Source organism: Lissotriton vulgaris, chromosome 2_1 (assembly GCF_964263255.1).
Source record: "Lissotriton vulgaris chromosome 2_1, aLisVul1.2, whole genome shotgun sequence".
NCBI classification, from domain to species: Eukaryota; Metazoa; Chordata; class Amphibia; order Caudata; family Salamandridae; genus Lissotriton; species Lissotriton vulgaris.
The window spans coordinates 1,219,555,988-1,219,571,738 of NC_141687.1; the positions used below are offsets into that span (position 1 = coordinate 1,219,555,988).

Sequence of the window (15,751 nt, forward strand, 5' to 3'; positions counted from 1 at the left end):
ACAACGGGATCTGTAGGACAGGACCGAGATCAATTATTACAATTTCTTGTGAAATTGCACCACAGAACACTGCCTAACAGGGGTGCATTAAATGAAGACCATTTCCGAAGAGTTTTGTCAACTGTGAACAAAGGTAAACACATTTTTTCTTTATGTTAAAAGGTGACCACTACAACAGTTGGTTCACAGTAAATAACAAAAAAGTTGTCTGCCGCCAGGTCAGTCCAAGAAAGAATTCTGTATTGTAGATAGTGATACATACATTTATTGGACTGACACACTTGCCTTCTTAATTGCAAACATTAAATCTGATTTGTCACCCGTATGGTCTCATAAAGTAATGTATTGCACCATTTTGTAACAACAGTGTCAGCGCAATAAAGAGTACCAGTACTTACAACATTACAAATAACAAATACATATAAGAAAATGTATTTACCTTCACGCAGAGCAGAGGCTAAAGGAAGGCCAAGAGCCTCTTATCCATCCTTTACACTTTAGACATAATTTATAGTCGCAAACACTTTCCTCCCCTTCCTAATAAGATATAGTGCACCATCTGTTTCCTGGGAAGGGTTAATCTGCCTCCAGATAACAACTTCGAAATTATATGCAGATCAAACTACTTCAGCTGTTTGTTTTTACTTTTAAGTACCATGTGCCTTGTCCATAGGTAAAGTGTTTAACCTTCCATATTTCATTATCAAAGGATTTTTCATGTAAAGTATCTAAAGAACCTGCAGTGAGGTACAGATTTTTCTGTTGCCCTCGGTTTTACTACAGTGGGTTGGGGGGGGGGGTCATCAGAAAAGAGGTGCTGTAGACAGTTATGAGGTGTAGATCTGTCACGGTCACGGCACTTCCAGAGTTGGGGTGATACATGATGATATTGACGACTTGAAAATGTAGAGCAATGGTTCCACTGTTGAGCTAGCAGGTGATGGGATGAGGATGCTGCATGAAGAATTCTGAAGAGAAAAGTCAGTCCTGAAATGTGCTGGTAGAGCTTAGTGGGGCCCCATATTCTAGTCCTCATAGGGCATGCCCAAGGTTCACATTGTGGGATATTATGCAGGCTGTATGGGATGGCTGCATATATATAAAAAGAAGATATGACATGCTTGTGTACAGTTGAAAGAAGGATCTACTGGCCAGGTTTTGAAAACATGGAGAACTGTGTGGACACCTCCCTTTATGTTAAATGTTTTAACAACTAATTTTAAAAAGGGACAGATGTTTATGTATCTGATAAACAAATCATCTGAACTGCTGAGTGACTGTAGTCAAAACCATCATACAGTGCTGAATGAATGCACAATTGATGATGACATCATCAACTTCAAACAGAACATAAACAAATAATTATAGAGCCATGTAGTGCCACTATCGTAAAACTAATATTGAATACATTTTTTGAGAAAACCTGTTAAGTTTCTTCAACTTTTTTCTTATCATGCCCCAGTAAAATGTATTCTTGAATGACCTAACTAAACAAATATTGTAAATGGTGAGACCATCAACGTAATAGGTAGGAGAAAGTGCGAGTCTGCTGAGCATATTTTTAGCATTTCCTATGTGGCTCAAGTCAAACGCTTGAATGTTTGCAAGTCATGAGTGCTAATTTCCACAAACTCAGGATCTCACCTTTGTCTGTCAATAACCCACAAAACATGCTGGTTTAGAGCAAACAAGAAATTGCTCTACAGATCAGCTAAGTGTTAATGAAGAGTAGAGAGCATCAAAACTAGAGAATCAATTGTTTAATAAAACACTATAAAATTCTTTGAATTCAAGAATCATCATCAAGCACACTAAACCACATTGATTTGATTGGTTGGATTAAGCCTTCAGAGTATACACTGACCAGCATCAGGTACCTAAATGGGAGGTGTCAGGTCTGTCACACCCTGAATTTAGTGGAAAAATGTATCCTCTAAGAACATTGTGAAAAGTCTGCCAACAACTTCCTGTCTCTAGATGATCATACAGGGGCAGTGACAATGCACTGGAACTCACAGAGCCCTCTAAATAAAGTTTTGCTTTTGTACCAGAAGATATTATACAGAAACCTAAAGCTATATTCCCTCTTTTTAGTGGGTATATGTGTCGAAGACTGGAATAGAAATGCAGTCTTATCATGACTGCAGGTGAGAGAAAAGTGTTGAATCAAAATATTGAGTTTTAAATTTTAACTTGTGCATACATAAATTATACAATATCGACGTGCCTTATATCATTAAGGGATGTAGATGTAGGATTAGAATCGTATATGTATACTTCTATATGTATGCTTACATTGATAATTTAGCGACAGTCGGCATATGGGCAGGGTGATATCCGTGTAATCAATATTCTAAGATACAACCAAGTGACACTGCAAATATTTCAACAGTGAAAAATTCACGAAGATGTATTGAAGATTTTGTGAAAATATAAATGACATATATGTTTTTGTAACCCTAAAAATGGCTTCCAGAGATCTACTTCACAGAAAACTGTTAATGTTCTATTCCTACACATTGACACTGAACATACAAAATCTGTGGAAAACGTAAGCCCCTATCGAAATAAATGTGTATGCATTTGCTTCAGGAAATTAGGTCACTGACATGTACCCTGCAACACTCATGTTTCAGGGTTGTGTTTGGCTTGACTGGGTTCTACTAGCATGAAAATTATCTTGCTAAGCGGAACCAAATGTAGATGCATAAAAGAAAAGCGAGAACATTACGGAAAACTGATGAAGGCCAAAACTGAAAACCATGCAAAACATGACTACTACTAATATGTGCAACCCCTACAATTTCCGCCTTAAGGAACACCATGGGAGAGCTATAAAAATGTAGCCTTGTGATTCTTAAGACTATAGATGGAGCTCTGAAGTATATCCGAATACAGAATCTAAAAAAGCCAAAAGGAAAATGGTTTCAGTCAGTTTCACTACAACATTTCAGCAATAATTAGATAACTACATGCCATATGCATCAACACATTTTCCCAAAGACACAAAATGGGCAAAACCCTTTGATGCATCTGGTCTTACATATTTTATAACTTCTCTTAGTAGGTTTGGAATGTAATTTTACAATAGCAATTATATCCCATCTGCAAACAGCTTTCTAAGTTTTTCTTTTTTAATACTTTATAGTTCTATTGCTTGGTGGTCAGTAGCTCCACCACAGAACATGCAACTTGGGGGTCCTAAACCTTTTAAGTAATAGGAGATACTTATATCCAATGATAATCATCCAGAGCTACTAATATTATCAGTGTTGTAATAGCGACCATATCAGACAAGATTACATTAGTGGTCACCATATGCAACATTACCCACAGTGATCAGTGCATCAGGCAGGGTTGCCAGAAGTAATGTAAAACATGTTTTATCATTTTAGATTGCCTCTTCATGGGAAATACATAACAACTATAGGAGCAATGCCCCTGGTACCAAGGTAATAATATGGGTTACAAGTCTACCCAGCGCCACCTGATTTATCACTCAAATATCCGCGATATATATTATTTTGAAAATTATGAGGTCTGAAAATACACAAATTTTTTATCTCAAATAATCATTTTTGAATTTTGGTCAACATATATTAATTCAACCAAGCAAAAGCTTCTAATTTAGTTGGCTGGGCTGCACAAAGGACAGTTACTAACAAGTAGGTGGGGAGCTACCAGTAGCTCACAAGCTCCGTGTAGGGGAAACTTGGTGTAACTGGTGCAAGGAATGCACAGCTGGTATCCTTTCTGAGACAGTTAAGTTCACAACAGAGTCTCCTACAATCAGGCTGATGCTGTCAGTGTGACCCCTTAGGGAAAAAACTACCTCCCTTGGTCTCAGTTGTTCTCAAGTTGTATCCCAGAGAAATTGCTTCACTTATTTTCCAACATGGGGGGTTGGAACCATAACTTGATCTTCCTGGCAATGTATTCCCTGAATGAGAGCTGTCAACAGTGAATTCCAAAGATTTTGCATTATCTGTTCCACTGAAAGGTGAAGCCTGGTAGGCGTGAGGTGAGGAGCCAGGCATAAATCTGGGGTTCTTGGTATCATGTTAAAACAGGAGGATTTCAGTCTTTGTGAGGTATAACTTCAGAAAGTTAGCAGACATTCAAGACTGGATGAGTTACTAAACATACATACTATGATGCTTAAGGCCTATGACCATTTTACATTATATACTGTTTGTTTTGTATATACATATTTTACACTGTATACTGCTATTTTAATGTACCAGGGATTTCCAGCCTGATGACAGACAATGATTCAAGCATATGAATATATAAAAGGTCTACTGTTGGGGAAGCAGGGTTATTAATGTGGACTGAGCAGGCATATAGGCATGAAGAGGCCCTGGTCTGGAGGGGCTAAGATGATACACCAGCATTGAAGCATGCAACCCAAATGCTAGCTGGAAAAAAATAATTGGGAGTTAGAGTCCAGCTTGGACAGCAATAAAAAGGAACACCAATGCAGACCAGACAAAACCAGACGTTATGCTGATGAAGTACAGGATGACAGCAGAGGATATCAGGTCTGCAGAGGGTGTGGCAGAAGACAGATCTGTGCTGTGCGCCTTTTCATTCTATGCAGGGTTATTTAACACCACACCTCAAGTCAGGTGAATGATAAAAAGACAAAACATTTTAATTGTGCTTTTCTAGGGCAGGGTGTAGTTTGAACCAAACTAGTAGCAGTCTATGAGTCTTTTGAATTCTCAGAGGGACTTCTTATTAAGTGTCTCATCCTTCTGCTGTCCTTTCTGCTCAGGACTATTCTACCCACTTCAAATGCTAACATAAGTCTCCATAACACCAATGTAAACAACTAACTCGATAACATTGCTATTTTTACTGCTCATGTGGGCAAACTGCCCATATGAATGTACACAGGCTTCCGGGTGTCAAAGGGGGGGTTTACAATGCTCTCAAAGTTCAAGGGGGATGTGTGCTTGAGGTCTTGGCATTCCTCATAAGCTCGCTCCTTGAAGCAGCTCATTGTCTGATACAAAATTCTGTCTGTGCACCTATCCCTGTTTTCTAGCTTAGACATAAGCTGTCTGCTTTCTGTTATTTGTCTTTCTTCTGTTGATTTAGATCATCCACCCCTTGCCAGTTCTAATGGTTACCTATAAAGACTGAAAGCAAATGAGGAAAGAGCAAGAAAACTCACACTGTACAACGTCTAACACTTAATGGATGGAAGTTTACATCTGAGGTGTGTATCTAACTCTTTACTCCTACGTACACACTCTGTTTTCTTCTATTCTCTATTTTACTGGTCACAAGTGCCAATTCTCTCAAGTACAGAGTCAGAACTCTGGTCCCCACTGTTTTTGTTTTTTTAAAAGGCCAGGTGCATATCTGGGACCGAGGGCTGTCGTGTTATACTTTGTTTTTCTTTCCTCTTGCTTTGCTTAAATGGACAAGGAGGGGGCGAGGGAGGGACGGGGAGGGGGAGGGGGGTGGGGGGAGACTTCGAGACCCATATTTCCCGTGGCTGGAACCCTATCCAACAGACACTGATCATATTTCTACTGCCTTCCGCTTGATGGGGGTTCCGTGCCAGTGGCTCAGCACGAATATACCGAATGTCGAATGTGGTCTCTTTGTTTTTTCTGTTTTGATGAAAATAATAAAAGATTTAAACCATAAAAAGGCCAGGTGGCAAAAAGTATTACAATAAAAAAATTGAAAAAAACTGAGACAAGGTGGGCTTTTTGATCTGACCTTCACCACTAACCTTGGCTGTTGTGAAACAAAATGCCTATAGATAAAGTGCTGGGCTTCCACTCCACCCTGCCTTGCCCTTCACTGCCCACTACTCACCTAAGGTGTTCATGGTAACGACCTCACTGAAGGAGCTAGTGCCCAGTTTGTTCTGGGCTAGGACACTGAATTGGTAGGCTGTCTCAGGTTCCAAAGTATCCACCAGCAGCCAGGTGGGCCCAGGGGGAACAGGAAGCGAGAGCCAGTCATGAGGCCCAAACTGAGCCCTCTTCATCCTGTGTGGAGACAGATGGTGGTTAAGACATAGGTTACAATATGTTAGTGTTCACGCTGAGAACAAGAGACAGATTGCATTTGAGCAGAGTAAGAAGAGGTAAAGGGCTTGAAGAAAATAGAGCAAGAAATAATGAAGGCGAAAGGAGAAATTGATACATTAAGGCAGATTAACAGTGACATAGATATAATTTGGTAAAGCCAGTGCCTGCTATCGTACTTGTGTAATGAAGGAAACAGAAAGCAGAAGCTACTCAAACGGTATGGGGCAGAGTAAGAGAGAGTAACAGAAAAAGAACATGCATTAGAAAATGAAAGTAGGTAATGAGCACAACCAGGAACTACTCTCCGATTACATTTACCATGATGATTGAGGTTCACACAATCTATAAAAATGAAACATTGTGGTTGATAAAAATAAGTGGAAAAGCGGGAATTAGAAACACTCGACAATCACTGACAAATAACTCAAAAAATGAACAAAACAATCAAAACGCTGTTCTGTGTATAATGATATCAACTGGCCTAGATTCTTAAATTTCTGTAACCGGTCGTAAAAGCAAAACCCAACATAATTGTAAAGTAAAACGTACTTACCCTCTGTAATTATATTTCTAGTGGCTACGTAATATTTTGGAAGATTCCTCACCTTGTGAAGTATCTTTCTAAGTATCAGACTGGTCCAGAAAAGCTTTTCAACAGCAATAGCCCCAGGCATGACAACACCGGGGTATATCCGGTGCCAACCATCACGCTGGTGTCCGTTTCTGAACCTTTAATGTGCCTCATCGAGGTTTAGGAAAACGAAACGAGAGAGCAACAACAGCGAGAAACACAGCACATAACATCTATGCATACCTTGGGATAGTATTATTCATTGCAGTAACTCTAGGTGGGGGCACAGTATGAGGCAAGGAATCTGTGTAAAGATTATGTATCCACCAGAAATATTGTTACTGAAGTTAAACAGACTTTTCTTCTGAATCATGCATCTTCCCACGGATTCTTCACCTTCTAATTCAGTTCCAAAACTTCCCTGCGATGTAGGATGAGTGGTGCTGGTGAACCAAGGAAATCGTGCACCGCAGCTAGGCTAAAGTACACATCGCTGGGCATCTGAGACATGAGGCAGCAATGCATGGCAAAGGCATGTAAAGATCACAATGTGGGCACACAGCGGATGTGAACAACTCTGGAGAGAGTTGTGGAGGGAGCTATGGCTGGATTGGGAAGGACTGTCCTTTAGAGAGGCTTTATAGGGCAAGGTAGATCATGTTTTAACAGAGATTGTGACACTGGACAAAATGGTGTGTTTAGTCGTCTTCTTGCTTTTCCTTGGTGTTACAAAGCCCAGAAAGAGCTGATCATCTACTCTGTCACAAAGAGTACAATCAGTTTATTAAGACGCCTCGTATCTGGGCTGCAGTTTATGCAGTTGTTTCTCTTCCTTGGGTGGATGTGGGGAATGGAAGATAAATGGCAGGGTATTAAACGCAGAACCACCTTAAACACATTAAACACAGAGCCACCTTTGGTAAGAAAGATGGGCAGGTGCGATTAACTAACTTATTCTGGTAGAAAACTGTGAAAGGTGGATAAACTGATAGAGCTTTAAGTTCTCCAATGCTAGGAGAGGGACATATTGACCCCATCAAAAGAATGTCTTCTGGATAAGAAGTTGAACAGTAACATTGTGCATCTGTTAGAACAGAGAAGCCATCAAGAAATAAAAAAAATGCAAATCCCACTGAGAAACAATAAACACTAGTGGGAGGAAACACAAGTAAATCAAACCTTTTAGAAAGTGCACCACTAATGGGAAATGAGAACAGGAAAGGTTAATCTGGCAGACACATGAAAGTACATAGGGCAACAAGACAGTACCTAGGTGAACAAGAGACAATGCAAATTGCAACACACTGAAAAGGAGTGGCGCCACTGAATGATATGCATAGATGGATTAAGTATCAGGCTTCCTGGAAATCAAGCTGATGCCTGCTACCTCATCACGTAAAAGGACTCTAACTGGCACTGCTTAATCTCCACACATGTAGTCGCAGGCTTTGGGATTTTGATAACAATACCAGCCCATCCTACTGCAAGAGAAGGTCTGAGCAGCATGAGAGAGGAAAATTGGATCCTAGTCACACTTTTTACCACCCATCAGGCGATAACCTCACCTTCATCGAGCAATTCATGGATATTCTGACCACACATTCGGATCATCGAAATATCCAAATATTCCTCAGAGATTTCAATCTCCATTGGAACGACCCTAAGGACCAGGCAGTCAATAGCCTCAAAACATTCCTGTCGGACAGTGACCGTACTCAAATCTGTAATAGCCCCACACATGTCAAAGTTTCAACCCTCGACCTGGTGATGGCCAACCCAGAGGCCATTCAGCTCAATGCAATCCTACCCTGTGATTGGTCTGATCACCACTCCATCACCTTCTCCATCAAGGTACCAGTTAAACTATGCTCAGCACAAACAACAAGGCCCAAAGTATGGAACAGAAACCTAAAAAGCCCCCTCGCAGTTTTATCCTCATCCGCCAATGTCAGCCTCCTGCTTCCCCCGGAAGACCTTACGGAGGTTCAAGCTTTGGCACAGTACTACTTTAACTCCATGACCACGATCCTAGATACTATCGCGCCTCTACAACTGAAGAGGCTCTCTACAAAAGACTCTAATCCTTGGTATGATGGTAGACTCAACCAGGAGAGACGAGCCTTAAGATTAGCTGAACGGAGATGGAGGTCATCACCATCCATCGACCACCTTAAACTACTCAGATCCTCCAGAAACTCGTACTATAGAAAGATCAGACACTCAAAAGCAAACCTTTTCAAGAATCACCTAGATCAAGCCACAAACTGACCCAAGATGCTCTTTGAACTAGTTAAAAGTCAATCTCATGGCGCAGCTCACCCTCCCCAAGATGGTCAATGCTCCCCTCCCAACTGCGAAGAATTTTCTTCCTTCTTCACAAGAAAGACGGAACTTCTGAAAACAGATCTACTTAAGGCCTCATTAACTCAGATCGACACGCAGAAGATCACCCCAATAACCCCAAGCATCTGCACAAACAAGCTCGCCCTCAAAGACAACGCCTCCTGGGCCTCCTTTACAACTTGCAGCGAAGAAACAATCCTAAAAGGGCTAACGTCCTTGAACCCCTCCAACCTCTTCTCTGACCCCCCTCCCTGCTAACTACCTCAAAGATCTCATACCAATGCTAGTGCCACTTTGGACAAAGATCATCAATGCATTCTTAGTCCAAGGGGTTATTCCGGATATTCTCAAATCGGGACAAGTTTACCCCATCCTGAAAAAAAACGACGGTAGACCACAGACCTGAATAACTACTCTGGCGAAACTCCTTGAAAAATGTGCTCTCAGCCAGCTAGACAACCACATCACCAACTTCCAACTGCTTAATAAATTTCAATCTGGCTTCCATGCAGGGCATAGTACGGAGTCGGCCATGACCCACATTGCTTTAAAAATACTTGATCAGAACGAAGCCTGCCTCCTTATCCTACTTGACTTATCGTCAGCCTTCGACATCGTCAAACATGAAAATCTTCTTGACCTCCTCCAACACAGAATGGGTTTATCAGGATCAGTTCTAAACTGGTTTACCTCTTTCCTCAGTAATAGATCCCAAAGGTTCAAGGTCCACCAATCCCTGTCCAGGAGAGTCCCAGTCACATTAGGAGTCCTCCCTTTCTCCTACACTATTCAACCTATTCATGGAACCGCTTATAGAAATCCTCAATTCATCTAATATCCACTTTCACAAGTACACTGACGACACACAACTTTAAAGATAAACTCACTGGGCGACATCAAGGCTCTTAACTCAACTCTACAAAAAACCCAGTCTTGGTTGACTGATAACCACCTCAAACTAAATTCCCTCAAAACCGAATTCCTACTAATCGTCCCCCTAACCAAATAGATATCATTCAAGAATGGCTTATATAACTGCCTACCTCTTTTAATCGATTCAGCAAAATCACTGGGAGTAACTCTGGACAGCAACCTAAACATGCAAAAACATATCAGTGCTGCAGCAAAAGGAGCTAACTTTCAGATGCACACACTGGGAAAACTAAAACCTTTCCTCCCAGCAAATGACTTCAAACTGGCAGTCCAAGCACTAGTACTTCCCAGACTAGATTATGGTAGTGCAACACTTAGTGGACTCCCTGGATCGTCAACTGCTACGCTTAGAGCATCACTTAACTCAGCGGCCAGACTCATCACAGGTTCCAAAAGCCATTGCCACATCTCCGCAGTCTTCAAAACGCTCAACTGGCTACCCTTCAAAGCAAGAATCCAACTAAGAATCGCCTGCACGACACACAAAGCCCTACACAACAACACCCAGAGTTACCGGGCCCAGAAACTCGAGTTCTCGTGTGGGAACAGATCCTCTAGGAGCGCCAACAACCTTCTTCTGAAGCCTCCAAGATTTGCTAAGAAGAAAACATATAATCGCGCTTTCTATGGAATTGCTCCAAGGATTTGGAATGCACTACCCCCAGAAATCAGACGCAACCCATCACTTGCATCGTTCAAAACAGAAGTAAAATCCCTACTCATGACGAAATTCACGTTAACATTATCTCGGATTCCTGAAACATTCCAGCTGTAACATATGTCTTTATCTCGAATTACTAGGTTTCTTTTGTACTATGCTTCGTTTGTCTAACTACTTCACTTGTGAAGCACTCTGATACATGTAAGGGTCTTGTTCACGGTATACAAAACCTTTAAATAAATAAATAATACAGGTTTTTTCCAGTACCGGCCCCAATGAAGGTCTGTCTCTGGTTAAGAGAAAGGTAGGGTTTTTGGTCACTGACGGTAAAGCCCAGATAGTTCTGAGATCCCACCACCATTAACCTAAGATATCAATCAATCAATCAATCAATCAGAGTACTTGTAAAGCGCGCTACTTACCCGTGAGGGTCTCCAGGCGCTAAGGGGAGGGGGTGCCGCTACTGCTCAAAGAGCCAGGTCTTGAGGAGTCTTCTGAAGGTGAGTAGGTCTTGGGTCTGCCGTAGGTGGGTAGGGAGGGTGTTCCAGGTCTTGGGGGCGAGGTAGGAGAAGGATCTGCCGCCGGAGGTTGTTTGTTGGATGCGGGGAACAGTCCCGAGGGCGAGGCTGGCGGAGCATAGCTGGCGGGTCAGGGTGTAGAAGCTGAGTCTGCTGTTCAGGTAGGCTGGTCCGGCGTTGTGGAGTGCTTTGTGTGCGTAGGTGAGGAGCTTGAAGGTGATCCTCTTGTTGATGGGGAGCCAGTGTAGGTCTCTCAGGTGGGAGGTGATGTGGCTGCGGCAGGGAACGTTGACGATCAGTCGGGTGGAGGCGTTTTGGATGAGTTTTAGTCGTTGTAGGTGTTTGGCTGGAATTCCTGCGTAGAGTGCGTTGCCGTAGTCCAGTCTGATGCTGACGAGGGCCTGTGTCACCGTTCTTCTTGTTTCGGTCGGGATCCACTTGTAGATTCTGAGGAGCATGTGGAGGGTGTTGTAGCAGGAGGAGGAGACGACGTTGACCTGTTTAGACATGGAGAGGAAGGAGTCGAGGATGAATCCTAGGTTGCGTGCATGGTCGGTGGGTGTCGGTGCTGTTCCCAGTGTGGTCGGCCACCAGGAGTAGTCCAAGGCTGAGGGGGTGGGTCCGAGGATGAGTACCTACGTCTTGTCAGAGTTCAGCTTCAGGCGGCTGTTCCTCATCCAGTCGGCGACGGCCTTCATTTCCTCATGGAGGTTGGTTTTGGCGGTGTGCGGGTCCTTGGTGAGGGAGAGGATGAGCTGGATGTCGTCAGCGTAGGAGATGATATTGAGGGTCGTGTTGGCGGGCCACTTGTGTGAGGGGAACCATGTAGATGTTGAACAGCGTCGGGCTGAGGGATGAGCCCTAGGGGACGCCGCAGATGATATCGGTGGCCTTGGATCGGAAGGGAGGGAGGCGGACGATCTAGGGTTCTGCCGGAGAGGAAGGACGTGGTCCAGGCAAGGGCCATCTCTTGGATTCCGGCTTCTAGGAGGCGTGTCTGTAGAGTGCAATGGCAGACCGTGTCGAAGGCGGCTGACAGGTCCAGGAGGATGAGGGCTGATGTTTCGCCGTTGTCTAGTTGGCGCCTGATGTCGTCTGTGGCGGTGATGAGGGCTGTCTCGGTGCTGTGGTTTCGTCTGAACCCGGACTGGGACGGGTCCAAGATGTTGTTGTCTTCCAGGTGGCGGGCCGGAAGTTCTTGAGGTCCTTGGGGTCCGCCTTGGGCTTCTTGAGGAGGGGGTTGATTTCGGCGTGTTTCCAGCTTTCCGGGAATGTCGCTGTTTCGAAGGAGATGTTGATGACCTTCCGTAGTTTTGGTGCGATGGCAGCATCTGCTTTGTTGAATACGTGGTGTGGGCATGGGTCTGACGGAGATCCTGTATGGATGGAGTTCATGGCCTTGCGTGTCCAGTCGTCGTGGACGTTGGACCAGGAGTTCAGGCGGTTGACGCTGGTGGTGTTCACAGGGGAGGTGGGGTCTGGCGTAGTCGGGGGCGGTCATGATGTTGAAGCTGTCATGGATGCCAGCGATCTTGCAGTGGAAGAAGATGGCAGTGAGTTGCACAGTTCTTGTGAGGGAGGTATGTCGTTGGCGTTGGCGCTGGGGTTGGAGAGTTCCTGTAAGATGCAGAAAAGCTCTATGCTGTCGTGTGCGTTGTTATTCAGGTGGTCTTTGAAGGAGGATCTGAGTAATCCGATGAGGTGGTGATGTCTGCGGGTGGCGTCCTTGTGGGCTGCGTGGTTGTCTAGAGTGCGTTTGTGGAGCCATATGTTCTCCAGTATCCGGCATGCGCGTTTGGAGGTCTGCAGCTTGTCGGTGAACCAGGTGGCTCTCTTGCTGACGTGGTTGTTGGAGGGTTTCTTGAGTGGGAGAGAGTGTTGGCTCAGTCGTCGATCCACTGTCTGAGGATGCAAGCTGTGGCGTCTGGGTTGGTGGGGTCGGTGGGTGGGTTTTGGGCGAGGGTGGTGATCAGCTGGTCTACGGTGACTTTGCTCCAGCAGTGGTGAGGTAGCTGTTGGGTGGGGTGGTGCGTGATTGGTTTATTGAAGGTGAAATGGATGCAGCGGTGGTCGGTCCAGTGGAGTTCGGTGGTGTGGTCGAAGGTGACGTGGGTGCCTGTGGAGCAGACAGGGTCCAGCGTGTGGCCAGCGGCGTGGGTGGGTGCGGTGACGAGTTGTCTGAGGCCGAGGTTGGCTAGGTTGTCAATCTGGGTGGCGGAGTTGGCGTTGTTGTTGTTCTCGAGGTGAAAATTTAGGTCCCCGAGGAGGATGTAGTCTGTGGAGGCAAGTGCGTGGGTGCTGGCGAGGTCCGCGATAGAGTCGCTGAATTGAGCTCGGGGCCTGGGGGGTCTGTAGATGAGTGTTCCTCTGAGGGTGGTGTTGGGGTCGGTGTGGATCCGGAGGTGCAGGTGTTCGGCAGTGTTGAGGGTGTCGTCTGCGTGGGTGACGACCTTGAGGGTGGACTTGTGGATGATGGCTATTCCTCCTCCGATTCCATTGGCGCGATCCCTGCGGGTGATCTTGTAGCTGTCCGGATTGGCTATGGCGATGTCGGGCGCCGAGGAGTCGTTCCACCAGGTCTCGGTCAGGAAGGCCACGTCTGGGGCGGAGGTGTCGAGCAGATCCCAGAGCTCGATGGTGGGTTTGCGTGCGGAGCGGGTGTTGAGTAGTATGCAGCGGAGGTGGCTGGATCCAGTCCTCGGAGGTTTGGTGGCTTTGTCGCAGGTGAAGCTGCAGGTGTGGCAGGAGAAATGTCCGTGAGTCCATTTCGGGGCGGCTTGGAAGCAGGTGTGGTTTCGGCCGGCGTTGAGTGCGTAGAGGGTGCTGGTGTTGTAGCGGAGGCTGGTGTTGTGGTGTTCGCGGGGTCCAGGGGTTCTGCCGCTGGGCGCAGTCCAGGCGCGGACGGGCGCAGACAGGGTTGCCTTTGGTGCCCTTTGGCACGTCAGCGGCGCGGCTGCTGCGCGGCCGCTATAAGAGGGGGATAGCGAGGGAGGAGCAGCTGGGAGGCGGAAGCGGGGTGTCCAATGGGGATCAGGGGGGCGGGCCACAGGGACGCAGCGGTGGGAAGGAGAGGGAAACGATGGGAAAACAGGTTTTGCAGCAGGAAGCAGGTACGAGGCAGCTGGCGGCCGTGTGGTGGCGTGGGGAGTGACCTGCCTGTGAGCAGGGTCAGAGGTCGCTCCTACGCCACTGCGCGGCCTCCTTAGGAGGGGGAGGGTGAGGGTGGAGCAGCTGGGAGGCGGGAGCGGGGTGTCCAATGGGGAGCAGGGGGGGCGGGCCGCAGGGACACAGTGGCGGGAAGGAGCAGGAAATGGCGTGAAAACAGGCGGGCGGCAGGGAGCAGGTACGAGGCAGCTGGCGGCCGTGTAGTGACGTGGGTGAGCGACCTGCCTGCGTTAGAACTAGATGTCCTGAGGATCCTGGGATGCTGGGATGCTGACTCAGAGACAACATCTTTAGTTTTTATCTCTTGAAAGAACACTTTCAGACATCAGCGATTCAGAGGTAGTTTCAGACCACCGTATTTCCTGGGGGCCCAAAAAAAAGAAAATCATTCTATGCCCTTTTCTTTGAAGAGCACCATCTATGTGGTCCCTTTGTTCATCAGGTCAAATATATCTGCCTTCAAAACTCTGATGTGTGCCAGAAGATACCTGGTTGAAAAAGGCGGGGAGGGGCATTCGAGAGAGAAAGAGAGAAAAAAGTCAGGGTGTAGGCCTTGCAGATTAGCTGGATGCCACAGCAAGTCATCTGGATCATTCTCCAAATGATGGAAAAACATGAAATCGTTCCCCCACCAGGTAACGATGATATACGGCTGTTACCGCTGTTGGTGCTGTGCTCAAGATCCATCTTTTCCCTAAAAGATATTGTATAATTACTGTGGTACCTGAACAGACTTAGAGGTTTCCTCTGATAAGACTGCACCACCTGAAATAGCCTTGAAACTTTCTTTGCTCTTTTGTTTGCTGCCACTGACCTCGGAACTTTGACGCTGTGGATTTTGGACGGCGTCTCTAGTACTGTCCTGCAGCTGTCTGTACCTTAAATCCGCCGCTCCTTGCCGGACCCGCTTCGCGGGTCCCGCTGCGTGGAGTGGGGCAGTTGGAGAAAAGGGTGTGCAGAACTGGTGAAAACACTTGCAGGGCACTAGAGGAAACAGGGCTGCGAGCGTGCCGATAGCAGGACTCCACTTCCCAAGAGTCCCTGCTACTCACCTAACTAGAAGCACCTGGTGACGCTCTCCCTGTTGGCCACGCCCCCTATCGCCAGTTCAAAGCTGCCGGATTGGAACCTCTATTGGATTGCTCTTTTGTTTGCTGCCACTGACCTCGGAACTTTGACGCTGTGGATTTTGGACGGCGTCTCTAGTACTGTCCTGCAGCTGTCTGTACCTTAAATCCGCCGCTCCTTGCCGGACCCACTTCGCGGGTCCCGCTGCGTGGAGTGGGGCGGTTGGAGAAAAGGGTGTGCAGAACTGGTGAAAAAACTTGCAGGGCACTAGAGGAAACAGGGCTGCGAGCGTGCCGATAGCAGGACTCCACTTCCCAAGAGTCCCTGCTACTCACCTAACTAGAAGCACCTGGTGACGCTCTCCCTGTTGGCCACACCCCCTTGTTCCCTATCAGCTACAAAATACAGAGTGAACTCCCGCAAAGCGGGAGCGCGCCGG

At 46.1% G+C, this 15,751-nt stretch overlaps 1 protein-coding gene across 2 annotated transcripts in view; it reads right to left on the reverse strand.

Moving 5' to 3' along the window:
* IGSF9B (immunoglobulin superfamily member 9B) overlaps positions 1 to 15,751 on the reverse strand; it is a 1,223,958-nt gene that overhangs the window by 452,408 nt on the left and 755,799 nt on the right. For both annotated transcript variants that reach the window (XM_086956939.1, XM_086956938.1), the window contains exon 13: positions 5,836 to 6,011. In XM_086956939.1, coding sequence (XP_086813065.1) covers positions 5,836 to 6,011 — 176 coding nt within the window. The remainder of the gene's footprint in view (positions 1 to 5,835; positions 6,012 to 15,751) is intronic.